The sequence below is a fragment of the Mercenaria mercenaria genome, chromosome 2, assembly GCF_021730395.1.
Source record: "Mercenaria mercenaria strain notata chromosome 2, MADL_Memer_1, whole genome shotgun sequence".
NCBI classification, from domain to species: Eukaryota; Metazoa; Mollusca; class Bivalvia; order Venerida; family Veneridae; genus Mercenaria; species Mercenaria mercenaria.
In genome coordinates, this window is record NC_069362.1 from 74785941 (window position 1) to 74813379 (window position 27439).

Sequence of the window (27439 nt, forward strand, 5' to 3'; positions counted from 1 at the left end):
GATTGAGAAGATAGTTATGAGATCTTAGTATTTTAATCAGCATTTGTTTGCATGCAAATGAAGGAAATAATATAGCATTTTCATAACATTGAGACGATAATTTTGATATGCACTTGTTGATGAATAAAAAAAGTCTTAGTTGTTTCTTCACATGTGTCATTTACAAATTACATATTGAAACGTCTATCATAGACAACGCTTGTAATACGTTTTTAGAAAATGTCACAAGTATATTTTTATTAAGCAACACCGTTTACTCTGCAAATGGTCCCGATGACAATTAGTATAACAAATTTCAATTTTCTTTATATGTTGGTCAATGTTTGGGTCGCTCGAAACCATGGATAACTCGAGCATTTTGCTCATCCCCTTGCGACCTCGAGCGAGCGGTGTTTTACTAAATCATTGACTAGTTTTCACATCCACAATGATACAAATAGATTATATATGGTGAATGCAAGATCTGATTATAAATCTTTGTTAAGAAAATGCAGACATAATTTTGATAAAGAAAAAACTAGTGAGCTATTGAAAGCCCGATATAAGAATGCTCGTCTATACTGGAATATGTTAAAGGAATCGAGTGGTATTAAACAATCGAATATTCCCTTATCTACTTTTGAACAGTATTTCAAGGCGGTAAATAACCCGCAAGACAGATTTTTCATTCCGGATGAAGACATTTTGAATTTTGTTAACCATTATGAACACGAAGAATTTAAAATAATGTTCCAAGAGTTAAATTGTCAAATAAGCATGGATGAAATTAATTCTGCGATTAAAGAATTGAAAAATAACAGATCTGCCGGTCCTGATCTACTTGTTAATGAATTTTTTATATACGGTAAACATACTCTAGTGCCTGTTTTGTTTTCTTTGTTCAATAAAATATTTGAAATAGGTTATTTTCCTGAGCGATGGTCAGAAGATTATGTTATTCCGTTACACAAAAAAGGAAGCATAAATAACATTGAAAATTATCGTGGCATTACGTTATTAAGCTGTATAGGTAAATTATTCACCCGTATAATAAATAATAGGTTAAAATTATGGGCTGAGAATTACAATGCATACGTTGAGGCCCAAGCGGGGTTCAGGTCAAAACTGAGTACTGTTGACAATGTATTTGTATTAAATGGTTTAATATCGCATTTTTTTGAATCAAGGGAAGCAACTGTATACTTTATTTGTTGATTATACGAAGGTTTTCGATCATGTGGTAAGAGATAATCTATGGTATAAATTAATAAAATTAAGACTGAGAGGTAACATTTTAGATATTGTAAAATCAATTTATGAACCAGTTAAGTCTAGAGTTAAATATTGTAATAACTTAAGCGAAGAGTACTCTTGTATGTTAGGGATCAGACAGGGAGACTGTTTATCTCCTTTTTTATTCACAATATTCATCAATGATTTGGAAGATGTATTTATAAATAGTGATGCAGCTGGAATAGATGTAAATATGTTTAAAGTATTTTTATTGTTGTATGCAGACGATATAGTTATATTTGCAAATTCTGCTGAAGAATTACAAAAACAATATAAATCTGCTACATAATTATTGCATGCTTTGGAAACTTAAGGTAAAAGTTACAAAAACAAAAATAATGCCTTTTAAAAAAGGAGGTAGTATTCCAAGAAACATAGAATTTTTATATGATGGGTTTAGGATTGAAATTGTCAATAAATTGTGTTACTTAGGTATAGTTTTTACTTGTGGAGGGTCACTGAGTACAGCCCAAAATACTTTAGCAGGGCAAGCACAAAAAGCAATATTCAAATTAAATAAATATTTGTATAAGTTTACTTATATATCACCAAAACATAAATTGGAATTATTTGATAAGCTTGTGTCACCTATTTTAAACTATTGAAGCGAAGTTTGGGGATTTGTAAATGATTTATCCGTCGAGAGGGTGCACATGCAATTTTGCAAGAAACTTTTAGGAGTAAAAAAGGTAACGCAAAATAACTTTATCTATGGCGAATTAGATCGAGTATCTTACAGAACAATTCACATGTATAATATAGTAAAATATTGGTTAAAAATATTACAACTTGGTCATAACAAATATGTTTTTGTTACATACACATTGTTGAAAAACGACTTTGAAATTCATGGTAGACGTAACTGGTGCTCTTTACTTAAAGATTTACTTTGCTCTCTGGGTTTTGTAGATGCTTGGTTACATCAAGGCGTAGGTAACGTTGATATGTTTTTATATATGGTTAAACAAAGATTAAATGATCAGTTTATACAAAATTGGAATGCAAGAATAAATAATTCTTCTAGAGCTTTGTTGTATAAGAGAATTTCGATTTTGAGATTTCAGCCGTATCTTGAATATTTTAATGTAAATAAATTTTGTATATCTGTTACTCGTTTGAGGGTATCTTCTCATAAATTACAAGTAGAAACTGGAAGATGGGTAAGACCAGTTAGTACACCATTAGATGAAAGGAAATGTATTTTCTGTCAAAAATTAGAAGATGAATACCATTTTATAATAGAATGTGATTTGTATAATGATTTAAGAAAACAATATATACCAAGAAAATATCGGATTAGACCAAATATGTTTAAATTCATAGAACTTTTGAACTCCGAAAATAAGAAAATAATACAAAATTTAGGAATATTTATATTTAATGCATTTAAACTGAGACAGTCTACTTTGTAATAATACTCTATATTATCATGTTTTGTGTTATGGTTGTAGTTAAACGTTTCTGTTCTTTCAGGTCTTGTATTTCGTTTCGACAAGGCTGTGATTGAACTGATTGTTCTATATATGTTTTATTTAAATGTATTGTTAAACGGTCCATATAAATAGTGTCTATTTGGTTTATTGCTTCTGTTTTGAAGCTACTTATCTAAGCATTAATTATGATTCTATTTGTCGACTGGAATATATATATGGCAAGTAGCACAACTTGCCAAAGATGACCTTCTCCGTTTTTGTTTTTGTTTGTTTATTTGTGTGTGTTATGGTTGTGAATTTGTCTTTTCTGCCGCTCGTCTTTATGGTATATAACTCTTTATAGTAACTATTATATCGTGATGTGCACCACTGTTTGCTGTATGTCTTGTATTATGCCATATTGATGTCATGATGGGCTTTTAAGCCTAAATGATTTGCAATAAAAATTGTCTTGTCTTGTCTTGTCATCAACAGCAACTGAGCAGTGTAGTTTCACACCTGTTGTGAAATTTATTAATCCTTTCTTTATTAAATTGTTAATGGAGTGACACCTAATTTAATTATCAAAATGACTTTCTTTGAGTTTGTAAAATCTTCTACTTTATTTACTGAGTAATTGTTTTGTACCATCATTTTATTTGTTGTTAAAAAACCAATAACACAAGTCTGTTTTAAATACTTTATTTTTTCCCTAATTTTGTTTAATAAATATGCATATGCAGCTATCTTATCAGAATCCTGGTCAATAATATTCTTCATCTTCTTATCGTTCGCGAATGGCTGTGTAGTCATAGCGATATTGCTTGATGCTGTGGTTCGTTAAGAGAGTGCCAATGGCCCAGCACCTCTGTCTTCAACTCTCTAGGTTTCTTTCGGGGTTACCTCACCCTTAGTTCCGAGTTAAAACCCTATCCTGGGAACACAGGAGCTATTTGTCCCATAGCTGGGGGTCTGTTCATAGGCATCAGGGCGTGTCCACACACCGGTGGGCCTGGCATGCCACATGTCTGGGGGCAGACCTCCTCCGAGTCCCCTGCAGTTCTGCCTGAGGCCGCAAGGCGCTCAGTTACCGTGTGACGCCAACTCGGAGGCACTGCAAAAGGTCTTGTCTGCAGAGAGGCTATGTACTTGCAGGGAAGACTTAGGCACTCGGCTCCTTTTTCACCAGAAGGCTAGCCAACGGTGGAGGCTGAAAGCGGAAGGTGACAAGCACACAACACACAGCACACCACACTTGACACATCAGCAGACCAATTGCCACACGTCAATAATATATATCTGTAAAACATCTTATACACATATACTAAATAAATAATATAAGAGCTGCAGGTACTGGATGCAGTATTTCACTTAAACTGAACACTGATCCATAAAATGTCTCATCAAACTATTCAAACATTGTAAAACATTTTATATACATACATTTACAAAATAAATAATATTAGAGCTGCAGGTACTGGATGCACTAGTTTTGACACTGAAACTGAACACTGATCCATGAAATGTCTCATCAAACTATTCATACACCGGTGCATAAACACGTGAAAGTTTCTTTAAGAGTTTAGATGTTGTCAAGGAGTCTGCTTCATATTGCTCCCACATATCAAAGATCTTTGTCTGCATACACCTCACTTGTTTCCCCAGAGCTTTTTCAGCTTACTTTCTGACACTAGCTTCATCTGTAGATTAAAGCGCTGTGATTCTTCATGTAGTTTATCAGTTAAGATGTAGAAGGGAGGCGGTCAATTGGTAATTTAATTCAGTCTGCGGTGCCATCCTACAACTATAAAAAAGTCATAATTAATCATTATTTATGACACTCTACATTCAAATAAATCTTAAAACAATCAACTGATTAATCATTCATACTTCATAGTGACATCTAATCTAGTTATGAAGATAACTTTCTTAAACCATTAACTGAATTAATCATTCATAGATTAAGCTTTCATTCAGTAGTTCATAATCTAATAAGCAAAATATTTCTAATCAACTGAAATATATGTTCCATTTAGTTTCATTTAAAGTGTCAGGTTTTCAATATTATGACTATGATGCAACAGAATATATTTATATAACTTCACAGTCATTGTTGGGGCGAATGGACTGTCCATAGACGGACTATTCTTCTGGGGACCAGAATCCACTGAACCAGGTTGATTGTACGTACTCGAGAAGAGGTTCTAGAGGCGGTGTTCCCTTTCGTTGAATGTACTCGAAATCTGGCTCAGCAGCATAAGAGGTAGGGCGAGTATCTTCCTAATGAACCAGTGAGTACCTTCATCCTGCATGTAGGCTCCAGTCAAACCCTCAACTTTGTTTGGTGTAGTCAGAGCTTTCACTTTCTGAAATAAATATCCCAGCATTTAGAAAATAAACATCCATTGCACACATTTCAATTTAATAGTTTATTTTATGATTTTAACTTAAAATGAAGAATGGTTATTTTTCAGTAAAACCATCCTGTGCTGATTGTTCGTTCCAATTTTCACACCTTTTATAATATTAGACTATAGAAATGCAGTAAGAAATTAATTTACAATATACTTTAATATATAAACAAATATAGACAGTGTTTGTGCAGGTTCATTCACAATTTAATGTTATGTTTAAATGTTTTTAAAGATAAAACACATGACAGTTTATGTCACACTAACAAGTTTTATGTTTCAGTTTTATGCTAACATAATACTACGATATAATGTTCAAATTTTCAAATATCTTTTGGTATTACCTTAAACACCTTCTTATAGTCCTTCTTCCTCTTACGACTCGTGAAGATGAAGACCAATGAAACTTGTTTTGCTTCCCCTTCATCATTCTTCAGGAAGGTGTGAATGTTGTAAAGCTGTCCAAAAGTGTCCCTTTTCCTCAGCACCTTAACCGAACCATCAACATACCATCGCTTGGCCTTTTGGAGAACATACAGTTGTGTGTCGGTTGCGAAAATGATGTGCCTGGCTCCATCTACTGTCAAATCACAGCGAAGATATCCGTCTGGAAGGGCTTCCTGTACAAGCTGGAAGTCTTCTCTACGTGGCTCTGGAGGTCTCGTCTTCTGGCGATGACGGTTTGCTCGTCTTAACAAGAAGACACTCATCTGGAAGGTTGAAATCTTTCAATAATTGGCTTATCTCAATGTTATTGGCTTGTTGACTCCTTGATGTTATTGGCTTGTTGACACCTTGCAAAGTAGGTAGCATGTTTGATAGGCATAATTATTAGGTGTAAATTAACAATGAATGAAAGAAAATTCATGCAGTTATGTATATGTTGTTAACCTTTAAAATGAATTATTTTGATAATAAATTAAAAGTAAATGATCAATATTTATATCGGTACATTTTGACTTTTATGTAAAATTATGATTACATTTTGACTTCTATGAAAAATTATGGGTTCATTTTGACTTTTATTTTTGGGTACTGTTTGGTTTGGGTACGTTTTCACCATACTGTAATCAAGACCCGTATAAGTTTTTCTTTTCTAAACCATACTAAATATAAATATTTTTCTTGAAAATTGTCATATACACGTAGAATTATATTTTTAATAAAAGCTTCAAATGATTTTAAAAGATTTTAAAAAATAATCATTACTTTAGATTTTATGATTTGATTTCGCTTATTTTATTTTATTTCGCTATACAGTCATATCGATAATTCCGCTTTTCTTCTTTTCGCATTTAAAAGTTCTTTTCGCACTTTATGCGTACTGGCAGTCACGAAAACAATTTGTATGTAAACAAAAAAAAAACGTTACGCAGGAAAATGGGTACACTGAAAGACGTAGTTCTTAGTGTTTTCGTTTTATTGAGCGTTTTCAATGGAGTATATTCAGCAAGTAAGCTTACTTTTACCAAAAATTTTATCATGGATGGCTTTAAATATTCGATGGATATTTGACGTGTTGAAAGGTCCCACAGAAAAGTCGCATAGATCTGTATTAGCTATATGCTGTTTTCTCCTTGATTCGAGCCTCTTAAATCATTTAGGAGTGTGCATATTTTTGTAAAAGGCAGTGGCTAGAGAACCGGAATCGGTTCCCTAGACTGCAAACTTATTCGTCAGGAACTGGTTCTCTAAGCAAAATACTCAGGCTGGAGAGAACTCCAAAACAAGCTATAATAGCTCATTCGAGCTATAATAGCCCGATCAAGCTATAAAACAAACAATAAAGCGCATATTTCATGTCACTTTGTTTCTTGGTAAATGTCATACATATTATTATCTTAATTAATTTTACCATGCCCTTGCATTTATCTGCGTTTACTGTCTCCCAGAGTGTACTCGCCGAATATATACCGTGTCTGCCGTATTCAAATGATATAAACTAGTACAAATGCGTGAAAACTACTTTGCAGTTTTTAAATGTTATTTGCTTTAAACTTGTATTATGTTTAAATTATTTAAATATAAAATAATACTACAACAACAACAAATAATATTGGTTTGTATTTGCATCATTACATGTTTATAGATGAATAAACTAATTTAAAATTGCCCTTGAAACTTCATACATATTCTTTGATCACTTTAAATACTGGTTTGTAACACCTCGGCATTTCACGTTCAAAGATATGTAATCAATACTGAAATAACAATTTGTTTTAATCGTTTCTTTTATTGTCTTATACCTTTTAAGTTTAAATTTCAAGTTTATTTCGGCTCCAGTGTCGATGATTTCGCATTCATTCGTACTAGTTTATTTTATCATTCCAATATGCCGGACAGTATGCGGCGAGTACACTTCTGGAGACACAATAAACACAAATAAATAAAAGGGCATAGCTTGCTGAAATGGTAAAATTAATTAACTAATTAAAGATAAGAACATGCACATGATACTTACTAAAAGAAACAAAGTGGATTTCGGCAGTATTATGCATAGAAATAAAATTCCGGTTCCCTAGCCTATGCACGGTATTTTGCTTAGAGAACCGGTTCCGGACGAATAAGTTTGCAGTCTAGGGAACCGATTCCGGTTCTCTAGCCACTGCCTTTTTGTAAACCTGTTCAATTAAATAATTTTTGTTGGCAGCGGCTAGGGGTTCGGTAACCGGACCTATAGACAACGCGTAAGGGGCAGGCCATATATGGCCCAAAATGTGCATCTCTGCGCAGTCCTGTCTATTTTAGTGTTGGCAAAAAGCCGGTCAATATGAGTATTGACCGGGCCGGCGGTCAATACTGGTTAAAACCGGTCAATACCGGTCAATACTGGTTGATTCAATACTTTGGTCATTCTTGGGTGGTCAATACTGGTTAATTCAACACTTTTACATAATGCACATTAACAGATTAGAACCATGTTTTTACCAAATTAAATATTATAATACAAAGTAACATCACTAATCTCGCGTCATCACTATTTCCGTGCTTATTTGAGTTGCGCCATCTACGTGGTGTTTACATATCAAGTTCGTTACCTATTTTATGCATGCAAGCGAAAAATGTTCTTACTTGCAGTTACATTGCTAAATTATCTGTCAATATTAAATTGTATTTTTAACATATCGCAAAAATCAAAAAAAATCCATGAATTAAGCAAATAGTTGCAATGTTTACAAGTTTTTCTACCAGCTGATCGGCATTTGTCCTCATTAATTATGCAAATTAAGTCCCGCCTATAAGTTAGAGGACACCAATTTTACGTAACATCTCCCAGCTACACAAAAATTAATGAAATATCAGTATTAGGCAAAACGTCTTAACTCGACGGATTTTAAGGGGGAGGAGGGGAGGGGATGGGACGTGCAACCATCTCCTCAAAATACACTCATGATACTGAGCAGAGTTAGATAACTGTCAGATAGAAAATATTCAATAGTACAATTCTTAGGCTCCGTTACATTATGACCACACCCGCGACCTTGTGATTTACTTGCAAAATACCTGGTATGCCCAGTGCCCAGAGGAGAATATTTTCGATAGTGCCAATGTAAACAGATAAAATAAAACCTTTAAATTGGCGTTTAATGACTTTTGAGTGTTCCTGTTAGTTTGATTTAGATAGCTTTTCAATGTTTGAATAATATTTAGTGTTTTTTAACTTATGATAGTTTGGTTGCCACAATTGTTGACCTATACCGCGACATTAGTGATGTGACGTCACATGATGACAATGGCTGACTATTGTTGTTCAAAGTACACATGGATGTTTCTTGAATGATATCTTATTCATTTTCACACAGTTATTGATGCATATGACATGAAATATTGTGGTAAAGACAAGAAATACACTGTTGTGCTGTTTCTTGTTTAATGTCGATACGTCCAATGTCAAGTGCCGCGACAATACAAGTGAACGGTATACTCAATTTTTCAGTGGTTTCATGACTAATATTTTCCAAGGCATTATAAAATGTAAATGACACAGTTTCTGATGGAAGAACATGCTACATGAGCATGAATTTAACTAAAACACAAGGGCTCCGATCGATGAGAAACAGGCACATAAATCTAGCTATATATAGCTGAAAGTAACTATAAAACCAATAACAATAATGCAAAATATGTCAAAATCAAATGCAAAATGGTCATAATCGCATTCATATGGTTTATAAGATGAAAGATAATAACACAAAACTAAGATCTTTGCGGTCACTTTTTCAATAAATGCAGCAGTATTTTGCGATGAATTATTGGTGAGTGTGAAAATCATCGTAGCATAAGACAAATTTAGAAATGACTTATCACAGAAATTCTCAACATGTATTGAAACTGCATGGATCTCTGTTCCTCCTGATTGGCTTACTCTTAATTTGTCTCGTAAACCATTTGAATAGGATAATAACTATTTTATATTTGATATTGACATATATTGAACAGTTGTTATTGGTTTTATAGCTATTTCTAGCTATATATAGCTAGATTTAGCTATATAGCTAATTTGTGACTTTTCTGGGACCTGTTGAACATAAAGAGTAGGATATTTCGAATCATAGAAAGAAAGTGAAAATTGCACATAGCTTATAAAATAAATACATTATTCTAAAAACTGATTGATAATTTACTGATGGATGCTTGAATTCCTGAAAAGGGACCACATTAAGAGGTCACACTTCTGGACAGTTCAGTGCCTTTAAAAACACAATTTTTAAAGAAATGTTATCGATACCTATCTTCTTTCTGATACATTTGCAATAATGTCCAAGTGCTGAAATTTCAAAAACTAGATTAAACGTATAAAATGGATATGTCTATGTGTACCATGCTTTATCGAGATCAGAATTTGAAAATTGTTTGTTTCAGGCATATATGGAGAAGGGATGGGTACAAAAGAACAAACAACCATTGCTGCTCCAGGTAAATATACTTGTGACAGGCAGGTAGCCTGAATGAATCTTTTATTTGCCAGTTAATTATGCCCTACACCCCTTTTAAGAAGCGGGCCTATATTGCTTTGCGCCTATCTGTCATGTCAGTCTATATGTTGGTTGGTCTGTCAGTACAGGGAACGGTTTCTGCCCAGTAACATATTGCTTGGTTGTATTTGATGCTTCCAAAGGATCTTTTCACAGACTTTATTTACTGTCACACTTGAGGTCACATTTTCTACCTTTGTTTTATTTAAGTCAATGGCAGTTGTGGAACTGGGTCAGCTTGAATAGAATCAAGGTCAATAGGTCAACTAATAGAAGAAGAGATTAACATTAGAAAGAATTTTGATGATATGAAATTGTTTAAGTCGAACATTTCTCATCTGATCTTCACCAGACTTGAACAAAATGTGTTTGACCATAAGTCCTTAGTTAAGTTTGATTGTCCAGGCCCGCAGTTAGGTTGTCTGGCCCTTGAATTACCGAAAGTCAGCCTTTTTACACTTGTCCGCACTCTAAGTCAAACATTTCTCATCCGATCTTCACCAAACTCGGACAAAATGTGTTTGACCATAAGTCCTCGGCCGGGTTTGATAACTAGCCAAATCGGTCCAGGCACTTCAGAGTTATGGTCCTTTTCTCAAAAGCAGCTCTAGTTTTTGTTTGTAATACATCCTGTTGATTGTCCAGGCCCGCAGTTAGGTTTTCTGTGGTATTTTGAAACACACAAGTTACGTGACAAGTATCATCTGCAATGTTGAATGCATTCTAATCACCAGAATGTTGTTTTTCTATCTTATTTCAAACCAGATGTTACCATAATATCTCACTGTAAGGAACAAAGATTGTATTATTGTGTGACAGAATTTCTTATTGACTGGTACATGAAATAAATAGATCTAGTGAATTGTAAGGTCAAGCTGGTGTTTGAATGCATTTTAGAGCACAATCACATTGCTATTATTTCTTAGATTGGCTCCTTTTATCACCTGCTACATATTTTTTGTCATTTACCTTTAACACAGAATATCATTTAGCTTGAAACTGACCAGAACTTAGTGTTCTCTTTATAATTAATAAAATTGTTAAGTGTTGCAATATGTGCAGCAAGCATAGAAGGAAATGTATGTGATTCACTGAAAAATAAAAACTGTGACATTATGTTCCTAGATGCAAAATAATCATGCTGCTATTTTCAGGTCATGTGCGGTCAGACAGGGTTATAAATTGCACTTTTTGTCCAGGGGAGAACTTTGTTTCCCATTCCAAAATTGATTACTAAAACTTAGATTATACTTAACATTGCAACATGTAATTAACAATTCTTTTCTTCAAAGTCGGAGAACTGTTTAAAGGAATGAACCCCATCACTTGCTGGACTCTTTTGCCAAACTGTACCCTTATATTGGTAATAGATTTTTACTAGGGATGTGTGGTATTACTGGTATACAGGTTTACTATAATTCATGGGATGATTGGACATGCCGAGTAGATGATCCCTATCCCTAAGCCATCCATCAATGTCTCTTTGACTTTCACTCCTGTCCCCTATTGACTTCTTGCCTATTACTGCTATGGTTTGGGGGAGATGTGCACTTTTCTACAAAAGCATCTTCTAGTTGTTACACTATTCTTTTATATCATTAGCTTGACTGTTTGAAGAATAGGTAAAGCTATTGGACTTGCTAATGCGTCAGCGTCCAGTGTGGTTAAGTTTTTTAGCTCACCTAAACCAGAGGCATGGCCCTCTATCAAGTTTGTTCAAATGGTTCACCTTGGCCCCTTTTAGTGGCTGTCAGAGCTAAAGTTAAAAAACCCTTTAAAAAACTTCTTCTCATGACTGCTTGATAGATCTTCATCAAACTTGGTCTGTAGCATCATTATAAGGTCCTGTCACAAATTTGTTCAAATGGGGGCACTTGGTCCCTTTTATCGGTCGCTAGAGCCAAAATTAAAAATACCTTTAACTAACTTTTTATGAACCGCTTGAAGAATTTTCAATCTTAGTCTGTAGCATCATTGTATAAGGTCCTCTCCAAATTTTATTAATTTGGAGGCAGTTGGCCCCTTTTAGGGGCCATTAGGGCTAAAAATAGAAATGCCTTTAAAAGGCTTCTTCTCTTCAAAGTTGGCCTGTAGCATCATTATAAGGTCCTCTCCCAAGTTTGTTCAAATGGGGACACCTGGCCCCGTTTAGGTGCCACTAGAACTAAAGATATAATGCCTTTAAAAGACTCCTCATGAACCGCTTGAAGGATTTTCATCAAACTTGGTCTGTAGCATCATTATAAGGTCCTCTCCCAATTTAATTAAAATAGAGGCAGTTGGCCTCTTTTAGGGGCCATTAGAAATAAGAATAGAAATGCCTTTAAAAGGCTTCTTCTCATGAATCACCTACTGGATCTTCATCAAAGTTGGTCTGTAGCATTATTATAAGGTCCTCTTCCAAATTTATTCGTATGGGGGCACTCGGCCCCTTTAAGGGGCCATTAGAACTAAACATATAAATGCCTTTAAAAGACTTCTTCTCATGACCCACTTAATTGATCTTCATAAAATTTGATCTGTAGCATCATTATAAGGTCCTTTCCCAATTTTATTCAAATGGGCCGCTTGAGTCAAAATTAGAAATACCTTTAAACAACTTCTTTTCATGAACCATTAGAAGGATCTTCATCAAAGTTGGTTTGTGGCATTATCATAAGGAAATGACTTTAAAAGACTTCTACTCATGAACTGCTTTATGGATCTTCATCGAACCATAAATTTGTTCAGTTTGGGGTGTTTGGCCTTTTTTATGGTCAGATGGTTAAGGTCATCTTCAGGTGACTTTGTATATGTAAGCTGGTATCTCAGTAAACACTCAGGAATGGATTGAAACTTCACACAATTATTCACTGTGATGAACTGACTTACTTGCACAGGTTCCATAACTCTGATTTGCTTTTTTACAAAATTGTGCCCTTTTTTGACTTGCAAATTTTGGGTGTAAGCTTATTTGTCAGTAGAATGGATTGAATCTTAACACACCTGTTCACTGTGATAATCGTACATGCATTGCACAGATTCCACATTTCTATTTTGCTTTTTTACAAAATCAGGCCTCGACCTTAACTTTTTTCAGCAGTTGCCAGCAGGTCCACCAACTGCTAAAATCTAGTAGACCTGCTCAGACTTTAGTGGACCTCCAATTCTATCACATAAATTGTGACGTTGTAGACGTCATAACTTCATATGACTCAAAGCAACAGGACTTATTTCTAAAATAATTAAAAATGGAAGACTGTAGCAATCTGTTATCCCGAAAAATAATTATTTTGAAAAGTGTCCCAAAATATGGACACAATAATCATCATCCTCCCGACCCGTGTTGAAAGTGAAAAAAGAAAACATCAACAATTAATTATCGGTAATTATTCTGATGATAAACTAAGTAATTGGCCTTGTTTTAATCTTCAATTAACACCCTCTCAAAGAGCTAAAAGAAGTGTGTCGGTTATTCGTGGCATCTGAAGCGGAGATCAAAGCGGTCTAGTTTCCCCGAGATTGTCATGGCATTACGTCATGTTTTCGCGCCATGTGACACATCACTGTCGGATCGTACTTTCTCGATTCCTTTAATTGTTGAGAAGAAATCAGTAAAAAAGTTTTTTCTTTAATTTTTTAAATGCGAATGTGCAATATCCCGAATAAACTGACATGTAAATGTGTCAAACCGTGAACGATGATAGTGGATGTCCTACCTCTGTGACCTATTTGCCCTCAAGAAATTTACATTATTGTTTGAGAAAAATATCTAACAAAGTGTTGTGTCAAAAAATACATGTACAAAGAATCATTTAAAACTTATTAAAAACCGCAACGACATCATACTGCTTTATTTTAAAACCACATTTCTATTTACGTTCATTAGGTCACGTAACCTATTCTGCCGCGCTAACAGAAATCTGTTTGCCAAAAATCGTTTTACTCCATGTATTTAAATTGCTGCCGCTTTTTCATTATTTAAGATTTTTTAATTGTGTTTTTTGTACTTTCTGGTCAAAAGTCTGAATTTTATTACCATAGTATGTACCGTTTATTTACTTTAAGAAAGAAATAAATAATCAAGATCGCGCTGTTTGAAATTTTACAAAACACTATATGAAAATTTGATCGTTTTTAAAGAATTTTGCCTACATTCCTGTCGATATCTTATTAAAATTGTTATAGAATTCAAACAGTATTAGTTCTCAAGCGGTGTTGAAAATTTAAAGCGATTATATTAAAATATGAATGCACTACGCGCGTTTTTTTTGTCAAAAGTAACCGCGATGTAAATTAGACATTACGATAGGGCGCACGTGAAAATGGAAAATTACCGCATGACGTTTTGATATTTTTACGATTCGCGTGTAAATTCCAGTCAATCCAGGTAATTTTGCCTGATGTAATTTCTCAATTTGGAAAATACCACGTAAAAACCACTCGCCCGATCGGTGGAGTAGTCCATTCGTACTCTCCTGACTTTAACTCGCCAATGCTTATAACGGTAGAATGCCGTACTTAAGGCAAAATCAACTTTCGTTTTGTGAATTCGCCGATATGGGTACGATTTTCCCCCCTATTTGTTTACTTTTAAGGGTTTTATTTTATTTGCAGACCGTGGCTGAAAATTGGTTGACCGTCGGTCTACGCAACTTTTGATACTTAGTGGACCTGTCGATATTTTGGTTGCGTCGGTCCAACGGTCCACCGCTAAGGTCGAGGCCTGAAAATCATGAAAATTAAGCCTCTTTTTCGATTTTTTTTTTGGTTAGGTTCTTTTATATTAAGCTGGTATCTTCACACACTGGTCCATTGCAATACACTGACTTGCACTGTACAGGTTCCTTAATTCTGTTTTGCATTTTTACAAAAATTATGCCCCTTTTTCGACTTGAATTCAAGGCTGTTGAATAGTTCAGCGTTGCTGTCCTCCGACATCTCTTGTTTTAAGGCTGAAATGCCTTTAATATGAAAAAATAGATCAAAAATGGTAGTACTATTTCTCAGTGCCTGTAGTAGGCATGATGACAGTCTTGCCATATTTTAAATACTAGAATATAGGTTTAATTTCATTTTGAGCAGTATCAATTGGTCTAATCAGAGTGATTAGTTAACTTATCAGGACTGAAGTCACTAAACAGGGTTGTCATACAAATTGTACATATCTGTTTTTTAGGTACTGGAATGCAGTCCACAGAAAATAATAATTTTGCAGCAAGTACTGAAAATGAAGCTCAGAGACAAATTATAGACCGTGGAGGGTTAGACCCAAATAGTGTTCAATCTGAGCCAGTAAATGCAGAGACAGATTTAAATTCTAAACAAGTGGACTCTTTGGAGAAGGTTGTTCAGTCTATCTTACTGCCAGGTCCTGCGATTGGCATTGAGGATACAGGGAATATAGATGAATCCACTGGTGATGCAGCGGAAGCTTCTGAACATAATGCCTCCACAACAAACAATGGAGCTGTAGCTTCAGCCAACAACATGGCTCCTTCACCTGTTTCTGGAATAAATGATGCAAAACCAGCCGTGGGCAGTGGTATGACTCCTGTGCCAAATAAAATCCCTAGAACGGATACTGCAGCAACCTCTGCAGGCAGTGGCATGGCTACTACACAGAAAAACGCCCCTGGAATTGATGCTGCAGCACCCTCCTTGGGCAGAGGCATTGCTCCTACACCAAATACTGCTCCTGGAATGGATACTGCACCAACTGCTAAGAGTAGTGGCATGGGTATGGGCATGGGCAGCAGCATGGGTTCTAAACCAAATACTGCTCCTGGAATGGGTACTGCAGCAACCGCTATGGGCAGCGGCATGGGTATGGGCATGGGTCCTAAACCAAATTATGCTCCTGGAATGAATACTGCAGCAACTGCTAAGAGTAGTGGCATGGGTATGGGCATGGGCAGCAGCATGGGTTCTAAACCAAATACTGCTCCTGGAATGGGTACTGCAGCAACTGCTATGGGCAGCGGCATGGGTATGGGCATGGGTCCTAAACCAAATTATGCTCCTGGAATGAATACTGCAGCAACTGCTAAGAGTAGTGGCATGGGTATGGGCATGGGTAGTGGCATGGGTCCTAAACCAAATTATGCTCCTGGAATGAATACTGCAGCAACTGCTAAGAGTAGTGGCATGGGTATGGGCATGGGCAGCGGCATGGGTCCTAAACTAAATACTGCTCATGGAATGAATACTGCAGCAACCGCTATGGGTAGTGGCATGGGTATGGGTAGTGGCATTGGTCCTAAACCAAATTATGATCCTGGAACAGCTTCTTCAGCACCCTCATTGGGCAGTGGCATGGGTCTTGCACCAAATAGCGCCCCTGGAATGGATGCTTCAGCACCCTCCACAGGCAATGGCATGGCTCTTATAACAAATTATGCGCCTGGAATGGATACTGCAGCAACTGCTATGGGCAGTGGCATGGCTCCTACACCAGTCTCTGCAGATCACATTGCTTCAACAGTGAGTGATGTCCCAGCAATTAATAGTGCAATGCCGAATTCAGGTCAGATAGTTGCAACCAACAGTAAAGGGCTGGTAGCTTCCAGTTACTTGTCACCAACAGGTATAACAGAAACAACCATTAATGCAGAAACTGATACTGCAGAACAAGAAAATATTGTTAATACTGGATCAGTCACTGGAGATGGTACTGATTTAAAGGAAGGAAATTCAAAAGGTAACAAAGCATCAGAAAACAAGAATGCTGATTTGGGAGAATCTGAGAATTCAGAAGATTATGATGATGATTATGATGAGAATTGGTGGGATAATGATTATTATGAGGATGAGAATAATGATGATGATGACTGGTTAAATGATGATGACTGGTTTGATGATGATGATGATGATGATGATGATTACAGTAATGATGTTGATTCAAATGAGGATTACTTGGAAACTTCTACAACAACAAAATCTTGGTTGGACACCAGCACAACTGCAGGTAAATTCATGAAGTCTTTTGCATGTTTTTAGCTCACCTGAGCAATGCTCAGGTGAGTTTTTCTGATCGCTCAATGTCCGACGTCCGGCGTCTGTCTGTCGTCCGTCAACATTTAGCTTGTGTATGCGATAGAGGCTGTATTTTTCATCTGATCTTCATGAATTTTGGTCAGAATGATTACCTTGATGAAATCTAGGCCAAGTTCGAAAATGGGTCGTCTTGGGTCAAAAACTAGGTCACTAGGTCAAATCAAGGAAAAACCTTGTGTATGCGATAGAGGCTGTATTTTTCAATTGTCTTGATCTTCATGAAATTTTGTCAGAATGATTACCTTGATGAAATCTAGGCCGAGTTCGAAAATGGGTCATCCGGGGTCAAAAACTAGGTCACTAGGTCAAATCAAGGAAAAACCTTGTGTATGCGATAGAGGCTGTATTTTTCATTTTATCTTCATGAATTTTGGTCAGAATGATTACCTTGATGAAATCTAGGCCGAGTTCGAAAATGGGTCATCTGGGGTCAAAAACTAGGTCACTAGGTCAAATCAAGGAAAAACCTTGTGTATGCGATAGAGGCTGTATTTTTCAATTAATCTTCATGAAATTTTGTTAGAATGATTACCTTGATGAAATCTAGGCCAAGTTCAAAAATGGGTCACCCAGGGTCAAGAACAAGGTCACTAGGTCAAATAAAAAAAAAACGTTTTGTATGCGATAGAGGCTGTATTTTTTAATCGAGGTTGATGAAATTTAGTCAGAATGATTGCCTTGATCAAATCTAGGTCAAATTCGAATATAGGTCATCTTAGCTCAAAAACTAGGTCACTAGGTCAAATTGAAGAAAATGCTTGTTTACACTTAAGAGACCACAATTTTGATCCAATCTTAATGAAAATTGGTCGGAATATTTGTTTCCATGAAATCACTATGTCAAACATGTTTACACTGTTATGGTGTGTTTATCAGGTGAGCGACCTAGGGCCATCTTGGCCCTCTTGTTAGTAATAAATATTTCATATCTCACAAGATAGGAAATGCTATTTTGTTAACCTTTACCCTGCTGGCTGCAAGTGATTCTGCCTTTGCGACCAGTGCAGACCAAGATCAGCCTGCATGGACATGCAGGCTGATCATGGTCTGCACTGTTCGCTATTCAGCCGGTTAATTATGTCTCCCACCACACAGTGGTGTGGGAGACATATTGATTTACTCCAGTCTGTGTGTCTGTATGTGTGTCTGTCACAAAGCTTGTCCGCACTCTAAGTCAAACATTTCTCATCCGATTTTCACCAGACTTGAACAAAATGTGTTTGACCATAAGACCTCGGCCAAGTTCAATAACTAGCCAAATCGGTCCAGGCATTTTTGAGTTATGGCCCTTGAAATACCAAAAATCGGTCTTTTTACTCTTGTCCGCACTCTAATTCGAATATTTCTCATCCAATCTTCACCAAACTTAAACAAAATGTGTTTGACCATGAGACCTCGGCCAAGTTCGATAACTAGCCAAATCGGTCCAGGCATTTTGGAGTTACGGCCCTTGAATTATCAAAAAATTGGCCTTTTTACTCATGTCCACACTCTTAATCAAACATTTCTCATCCGATCTTCACCAAACTTTAAAAAAATGTGTTTGACCATGAGACCTCAGCCAAGTTCAATAACTAGCCAAATCGGTCCAGGCATTTTGGAGTTACGGCCCTTGAATTATCGAAAAATCGGCCTTTTTACTCTTGTCCGCACTCTAAGTCGAACATTTCTCATCCGATCTTCACCAAACTTGAACAAAATGTGTTTGACCATGAGACCTCAGCCAAGTTCGATAACTAGCCAAATCGGTCCAGGCATTTTAGAGTTACGGCCCTTGAATTACCGAAAAAAGTCCGTCTGTTTACTCTTGTCCGCTCTCTACATGTAAGTCGAACATTTCTCATCCGATCTTCACCAAACTTGAACAAAATGTGTTTGGCCATAAGACCTTACCCAAGCTCAATAACTAGCCAAATCTGCCCAGGCACTTTTGATTTATGGCCCTTGAATTACTGATTGGATCCACTCATCCGGACCATCTAATTGGATCCACTCGTCTAAAACATCTAGAGAAACTAACATTTTTCATAGGGGCAGTTGCGGGAGACATGCGCTTTTCTCAAAAGCATCTCTAGTTTTCAGTGAACACCCCCTCGAACAATCAGTGGTACTGCCCAGATTGAATGATGGAACTGTCCATTGTAGAAATTTAGCAGGGTAATGGTTAATATACATTTAAGATAATTACAGGCCTAGGTTTGAACATTTTGACTGATACTCCCATTCTGCTTGTGAACAGGCTTACTATGTGCTGTTGGGCATTTCATTTTTATGCATGCACAGATACTGGTACTCAAATAACTTTACACAAGTCTCCACCATAACAAGGTGATATGTCACATACACAGAACCCTAACTCGGCGGGTCAAGACCACGATATAAGGTCATTTTTGTTCAGTCTTCAACTTTTCTGTGCATGTATGGATATTCAAGTAACTTGGTACTAGTAGTAACCAAATTTAGATGTGTCAGATGCATAATGTAGATCCCTAGCACAAAGATTAAGGTAACTCTATATTAAGAGTGATTTTTAGCTCGACAATTCTAAGAATAGTAATGCTATTGGACTCGCCCGTGCGTCGGCGTCTCGATTTGGTTAAGTTTTTTATGTAAGCTGGTATCTCAGTAACCAGTTTTAATTGATTGAAACTTGACACACTTATTCACTGTCATAAACTGACTTAAATTGCACAGGTTCCATAACTCTGTTTTGCCTTTTTACAAAGTTATGCCCCTTTTTCGACTTAGAAATTTTTGGTTAAGGTTTTGTATGTAAGCTGATATCTCAGTACCCACTGATAGGAATGGATTGAAACTTCACACACTTGTTCACTATCATGATCTGACATGCAATTTGCAGGTCCCTTAACTCTACTTTGCATTTTTTCAAAATTATGCCCCTTTTTCGACTTGGCAGTTTTTAGCCCACCATCATCAGATAGTGGGCTATTAAAATCACTCTGCGTCCGTGGTCCGTCCATCCGTCATTCCGTCCGTCCGTCCGTCCGTTAACAATTTCTCGTTATCGCATCTCCTCAGAAACTACTGGGGGGATTTTGACCAAACTTTGTCAGAATGATGTATTCGTACCCTAGTTGTGTCCCCCTGAAAATCAGACTGGTTCAACAATTTATGAGTGAGTTATGGCCCTTTGTTTATTTTTATAATTTATATAGATTTATATAGGGAAAAACTTTGAAAACCTTCTTGTCCAAAACCACAGAGCCTAGGGCTTTGATATTTGGTATGAAGCATCATCTAGTGGTCCTCTACCAAGATGATTCAAATTATTTCTCTGGGGTCAAATATGGCCCCGCCCTGGGGGTCACATGGTTTATATAGACTTATATAGGGAAAAACTTTGAATAACCTCTTGTCCAAAACCACAGGGTCTAGGGCTTTGATATTTTGTATGTGACATCATCTAGTGGTCTTCAACTAAGATTGTTCAAATTATACCCCTAGGGTCAAGTATGGCCCAGCCCTGGGGGTCATATGGTTTACATAGACTTATATAGGGAAAAACTTTGAAAATCTTCTTGTCCAAACCACAAAGCCTAGGGTTTTGATACTTGTAATGTAGCATCATCTAGTGGTTCTCTACCAAGTTTGTTCAAATTATCCTCCTAGGGTTAAATATGGCCCCGCCCCGGGGGTCACATGGTTCATATAGACTTATATAGGGAAAAGCTTTTAAAATGTTCTTGTCAGTAACTACAACATTCAAACTTGGACCACATGTATATTTTTGAGTGGCAAGATGAACCTTGACATGATTTGACCGTGATTTTGACCTAGTGACCTACTTTCACATTTCTGTAGCTACAGCCTTCAAATTTGGGCCACATGCATAATTTTGTGCACTGGAAAAAACTTTGACCTTTATGTTGACCTAGTGACCTACTTTCACATTTTTGAAGGTACAGGCATCAAATTTGGACCTTATGCATAGTTTCGTGTTTCAAAATGAAATTTGACATTGATTTTGACCTAGTGACCTACTTTCACATTTCTCAAGCTACAGCCTTCAAATTTGGACTACATGCATAGTTTTGTGTACCGAAAAAAACTTTGACCTTGACATTGACTTAGTGACATACTTTCACATTTTGGAAGGTACAGGCTTCAAATTTGTACCACTTGCATAGTTTCGTATTCTGAAATAGAATTTGACCTTGATTTTGACCTAGTGACCTACTTTTACATTTCTCAAGCTACAGCCTTCAAATTTGGACCACTTGCATAGTTTTGTGTACTGAAATGACCTTTACATTGACCTAGTGACCTACTTTCACATTTTTAAGGTACAGGCTTCAAATTTAGGACCACATGCATAGTTTTGTATACCGAAACAAACTTTGACCTTCACATTGACCTAGTGACATACTTTCACATTTTTGAAGGTACAGGCTTCAAATTTGGACCACATGCATAGATTTGTGTTGTGTACGGAAATGAAATTTGACCTTAAGCTAGTCAGTAAGTCTTGAAATTTGGAACACTCAAAAATGGCACATTGGTGGGCGCCAAGATCACTCTGTGATCTCTTGTTGGTTAAAGTTTTGTATGTAAGCTGGTATCTCAGTATCCAGTTATGGGAACGGATTGAAACTTCACACACTTGTTCACTGCCATGATTTGACATGCAGTGCATAGTTTCAATAACTCTAATTTGCATTTTTACAAAATTATGCCCCTTTTCAATTAAGTTCTTATATGTAAGGTAGTATCTCTGTACCCACTAATGGGAATGGATTGAAACTACACACACTTGCTTACTGTCATGAGCTGATAAGCACTGAGCAGGTTCCGCAACCCTGTTTTGCATTTTTACAAAATTATGCCCCTTTTTCAACTTCTGTATTCATTCAGTTGCTAAGGATGTTGAATAGTTGAGCGTTGCTGTCCTCTGACAGCTCTTGTTTTTTTTTCATCTCATTAAGATTTTAGCTCACCTGAATAGGAAATGTTCATGTTGAGCTTTTAGGATTGTTGGATATCTGTCGTTGTTAAAGTCTGACAGAAGTTTTGTGCTGAAGAAAGCAATTGTTTTCCTGTCTTCAATGCATTTTTAGCTCGACTTTACGAAGTATATGGAGAGCTATCCTACTCAACCCGGCGTCGGGTCCTTCCGCGTCCCCACCTTGGTTAAAGTTCTTTTTACACTTTCTCTTTTTTATTTTTTATTTATTACTAGTATAATATAACTTTAACTGTATTTAACAATTTTAAGCGCGTTACAATTGATAGAGTGGCACCTGTCACAATTTATTACCTGTTAGGTGTTTGAGATTCAATCAATACCCCGAGGCGCGGATAATGCTGTTGTTAGAATGTGCAAACATGTATAATTATACATCAATCCAAACAGTTTTTAGCAGTTTTCCATAACCTTTTACATGTTTTTGTCTTTTTAGCACCGTCGATATCAACTTCATTGTTTACTTCAAATTTATATCTGTCGTCTGTCTGTCAGCCCGTCATCATAACTCGTGTAATGTCTGTAATAGAAATAGTATAGTTCTTAGATACACAAAAAGTATATCTTCTGTAACAATGTTACTCCAATTTTTGTCCTATTATAAGTCTGCTGTAATCTTGGGTCTCGTCGATCAAGTATCGAAAATGAAACACACGAACAAACAGTTTATTCAATTAAGACATGAAATACATGGCATTATATGGTAAATTTAATAATCGTACTTATAGAAAGTCGTCCATGACTTCAGAGCTGTATTCATACTTAATGAACTGTGGTACCTGAAATATTTAATGCAGTAAGTTATTAAGTTACAATGTTACAAACAACATAATCAAAAAGCATTTATAGCATTATGAAACTGCCAATGATCGACCCTGTCACTTTTACCACATCATCAAAAAATATTTGTAGCAGAAACAAACTGCCGATCAACGATCCATGTCAGTTTTACAATGTAGCTGATAAAAATCAATCACTGAATTAACAAACTGCTGACCATCGATCTCCGTCAATTTTACACCTCGTCTTATATGCGAGTGTCAGCAAAAATCATGATTATTTTGGATCAAAGTTAGGGTCTCATCTTATAGGTGAATAGTCTTATAAGCGCAGATGGACGGTATGTAGCCTCAAACTGTAATATTTGTAGTAGTATTTGTCAGTTGTTGTGTAGACTCAGTCTGTAATGTTTGTACCAGTCAGTCGTTAACATAGTCTCAAACTTTATATTTGTACCAGTATTTTGTCAGTCATTATATAGCCTCAGTCTGAACTACTTTTACCAGTATTTGACCCTGGGTGAGGTGTGTGTTCTCCATGACAGTTTAATAAAGCTGCTTGTTTTCAGTCTTTATGTAACCTCAAAAATGTAATATTTGTACCAGTTTTTGTCGCTTGTAATGTAATATTTGTACAAGTTTTAGTCACTTGTTATGTAATTTTTGTACCAGTATGTGTCACTCATTATGTAGCTTCAAAACCAGTGTTTATCAGTCATAATATGTAGCCTAAAAATGTAATATTTGTACCAGTTTTTAGCTCACCTGAGCACAAAGTGCTCAAAGGGGAGCTTTTGTGATCGCCCTGTGTCCATCGTCGTCCGTCCGTCGTCAACAATTTGACTGTTAACACTCTAGAGGTTACATTTTTGGCCCAATCTTAATGAAACTTGGTCAGAATGTTACCCTCAATAAAATCTTGGACGAGTTTGATATTAGGTCATCTGGGGTCAAAAACTAGGTCACCAGGTCAAAACAAAGGGAAAGCTTGTTAACACTCTAGAGGTCACAATTTTGGCCCAATCTTGATGAAACTTGGTCAGAATGTTACCCTCAATAAAATCTTGGACGAGTTTGATATTGGGTCATCTGGGATCAAAAACTAGGTCACCAGGTCAAATCAAAGGAAAAGCTTGTTAACACTGTAGAGGCCGCATTTATGACTGTATCTTCATGAAACTTGGTTAGAATGTTAATATTGATGATCTTAAGGTCCAGTTTGAATCTGGGTCATGTAGGATCAAAAACTAGGTCACTAGGTCAAATCACACTGTAGAGGCCACATTTATGACCATATCTTAATGAAACTTGGTCAAAATGTTAATCTTGATGATCTATAGGTCAAGTTCAAACCTGATATAGGTGGGGTCAAAAACTAGGTCACCAGGTCAAATCAAAGGAAAAGCTTGTTAACACTCTAGAGGCCATATCTATGACTATATCTTCATGAAACTTAGTCAGAATGTTAAACTAGATGATCTTTAGGACAAGTTCGAACCTGGGTCATGTCTGGTAAAAAACTAGGTCACCAGGTCAAATCAAAGGAAAAGCTAGTTAACACTTTAGAGGCCACATTTATGACAATATCTTAATGAAACTTAGTCAGAATGTTTATCTTGATGATCTTTAGGTCAAGTCTAAATCTGGGTCAGGTGGGGTCAAAAACTAGGTTGCTAGGTCAAATCAAAGGAAAAGCTTGTTAAGAATGTTAGTCAGAATGTTAATCTTGATGATTTTAGGTCAATAGGTCAGGTGAGCGATACAGGGCCTTCATGGCCCTCTTGATATCAGTTGTCATGTAATTTTTTTTACTAGTATGTGTCAGTCATTATGTAGCTTTAAAATTTTATATTTGTACCAGTATTTTTCAGCCATTATGTAGCCTCAAAATGTAATACTTTTACTAGTATTTGTCCTCATTATGTACCTTTACTGGTATTTTTCAGTCATTTCTGTTTATATTATTCAGATGACTATGACTTGGCCTCCAAGGAAGATGACAAAGATTACAGTGGTAAGTTATAATACTGTGTTTACCATGATTTTGATCAACTGCATTTAAAAGTCAGCTTGCAATATATTTCATTTTTAGCTCGACTTTTTGAAGAAAAAGTAGAGCTATTGTGCTTGCCACGGTGTCGGTGTAAGTGTCGGCATCGCCGTTGGTTAAAGTCTTTGATAAAGTCAAATATCTCTGTTACTATCAAAGCTATTGACTTGAAACTTAAAATACTTATTTACTATCAAAGTCTACACGATGAGAAACAATCCCCATAACTCTGGTTTGAATTTTGACAGAATTATGCCCCTTTTTAACTTAGAATTTTTGGTTAAAGTTTTTGATAAAGTCAAATATGTCCGTTATTATTAAAGCTTTTGACTTGAAACTTAAAACAGTTATTTGCTATCAAAGTCTACACCAGGAGAAACAATCCCCATTACTCTGATTGAATTTTGACAAAGTTATGTCCCTTTTTAACTTGGAATGTTTTTTTACTGGCAAAGCTCTAATTCAGAGTCAAGCACTGAGAAAAGTCGAGCGCTGTCTTACGGACAGCTCTTGTTTAAACACTTCTTACAATTAAATAGAAACAGTTTAAATATGGGTTTAAAGCAATGGAATAAATTCACATGGTATTTTAAACATGGAAACACACCCTTACATAAATTTGAATAATGTCCATATAATAAGTATGCGCTTATTTATATATATTTGGCAAGTATTATTCGGTTGAGTAACCAATGATTTATGTTTACCTAGTGTGCAAGGAGCTGGAACCAACATAAACTTTATTTTCTTATTTACAATACTGTTTACCATGTGTGATACACTTGTTTGGCAGAAATAAGGAACTTTACAGCTTTACAACTTCAACTTGTTTATGACTTTGATAGGATTGAAATGGGGTGGCGGGGAGAGGGATGGTAGCAAATATTTTATCATGAAAAACCAGTATAATAAGAAGATTGATGATACAGCTTCCCTGTTGTCCAGTTTCTGACCAGGTAGATGCTTTAAGGTAGAGATGATAGTTGGGATTGCATTTGGGTATGCTTGGGTCAAGGTCAGTGCTACTAAAAATAGGAAAGTGGATTCCAGTTTGGATGCACCTATTAGCACCAACATTGGTGCATGTACAGCTTTTATTGAGAAAGACTGGCATTGATTTTGGGTCACTGTAGTTAAGGTCAGGGTCATTGTTACTAAAACAGGAGTGTACAAACCAGGTCAGTAAGTCCAAGACCAAGGTCAAACTAAGTCTTTAAGGTCAAAGTTTATAATCACAGCATTTTACATTCTCTGTATAAAAGCAGATGTGTGAGGATAGTGATATCTCTGGTTTCAGCTTAAGAGAAAAAACTGAAAGCTCACATAAAAAGATGACAGCAAAATGATATATTTCATATTTTGAAGGTGTGTCAACTTGGTCAATTTTCTGTAGTTTTCTTTGCGAAAAATCTATACCATGAAAACACCAGATGTTTCTTTATCACATGATGTGAATACATGTATTTGTATTGATAAAAGTAAATTTTGCGCATTTAAAAAACAAATTACACCTTAAACTTGGAAATCTCAGCATTTTCAGTCATAACTGTTTATAATCTGAAGATTTATAACTTTGGTTGTGTTCATGTTTCAATGTGTTGTTTTTGCTTTGAAAATCTGGAGTTTATTAGTCATATGAGATACTGATAGACCTGTCCATCAATACACCCATTCATAAATACAGTATACACTATTTACTGTTAAAATAACTCTTATTGTCAGGTTACAGACTGGTTCAATGCTTTGTTGACCAGGTTAAATAGCCTAAATAAGATTGAAAAGTGGTGCTTATACTGTCAAAAAACTTTTAAATAACTAGCAGTCAAAACTGCTTGATGGATCTTTACCAAACTTGGTCTGTTGCAATGTAACGTTGGATAGACCAAGTTTGTTCAGATTGTTCAGCTTGACTGCTCAGGCGCTTGGTGAGTTAAGCTTAGAAAAAAACTTGAAACAGTCTTTTTAATTGCTTCATGGATGTTTACCAAATCTGGTATGGACTTTTTAGTCAGTTCAAATGGTTCTGCTTGACTGCACTTAAGCACATCCAGTATGGTGTATCATTTGGGTCGAAAGTCTGCTTTGCGTGCGCGCACCTTTCAAAATGTACGTGCTCATATAAAAATAATCATGCACGCATAAATATTTACGTCTACCTGTATATTTTTATAGGTGCACACGTATATATGTAAGTGCACGCTTATCTGTACGTACGCATGTATATATACATGCACTTGTTATTACGCATGCATGTATAGATTTATGCGTGCACATCCATATATGTGTGCATCTACAGATTTATGCATGCATGTATAAAAATATAAACGTTGACGTATAATTACATGTGTACGCACATTCTAGTCGCACTTAAATATACATGTACAGCTATATATTTACAAATTAATGAGTAAATATATATGTTGATGTATAATTCTGTGCGTGAATGAGTAATTCTGGATGCTCGTATATACACGCGTGTACCTTTATATTTACAAGTGTACACGTAAATATATATGTAGACGT

The 27439-nt window shown here is 36.0% G+C and overlaps 1 protein-coding gene across 3 annotated transcripts in view; it reads left to right on the plus strand.

Annotated features, from left to right (window-relative positions):
- Positions 1–6414: 6414 nt before the first annotated feature.
- The window catches only part of LOC123564331 (mucin-5AC-like), a 31819-nt gene continuing 10794 nt past the window's right edge, over positions 6415–27439 (plus strand). For 2 of the 3 annotated variants that reach the window (XM_045357832.2, XM_045357833.2), the window contains exons 1-4: positions 6415–6548; positions 9959–10012; positions 15230–17017; positions 24836–24880. In XM_045357832.2, the coding sequence (XP_045213767.2) occupies positions 6476–6548; positions 9959–10012; positions 15230–17017; positions 24836–24880 (1960 nt within the window). In that variant the 5' untranslated portion in view covers positions 6415–6475. The remainder of the gene's footprint in view (positions 6549–9958; positions 10013–15229; positions 17018–24835; positions 24881–27439) is intronic. The other variant, XM_045357834.2, reaches the window with a different exon arrangement.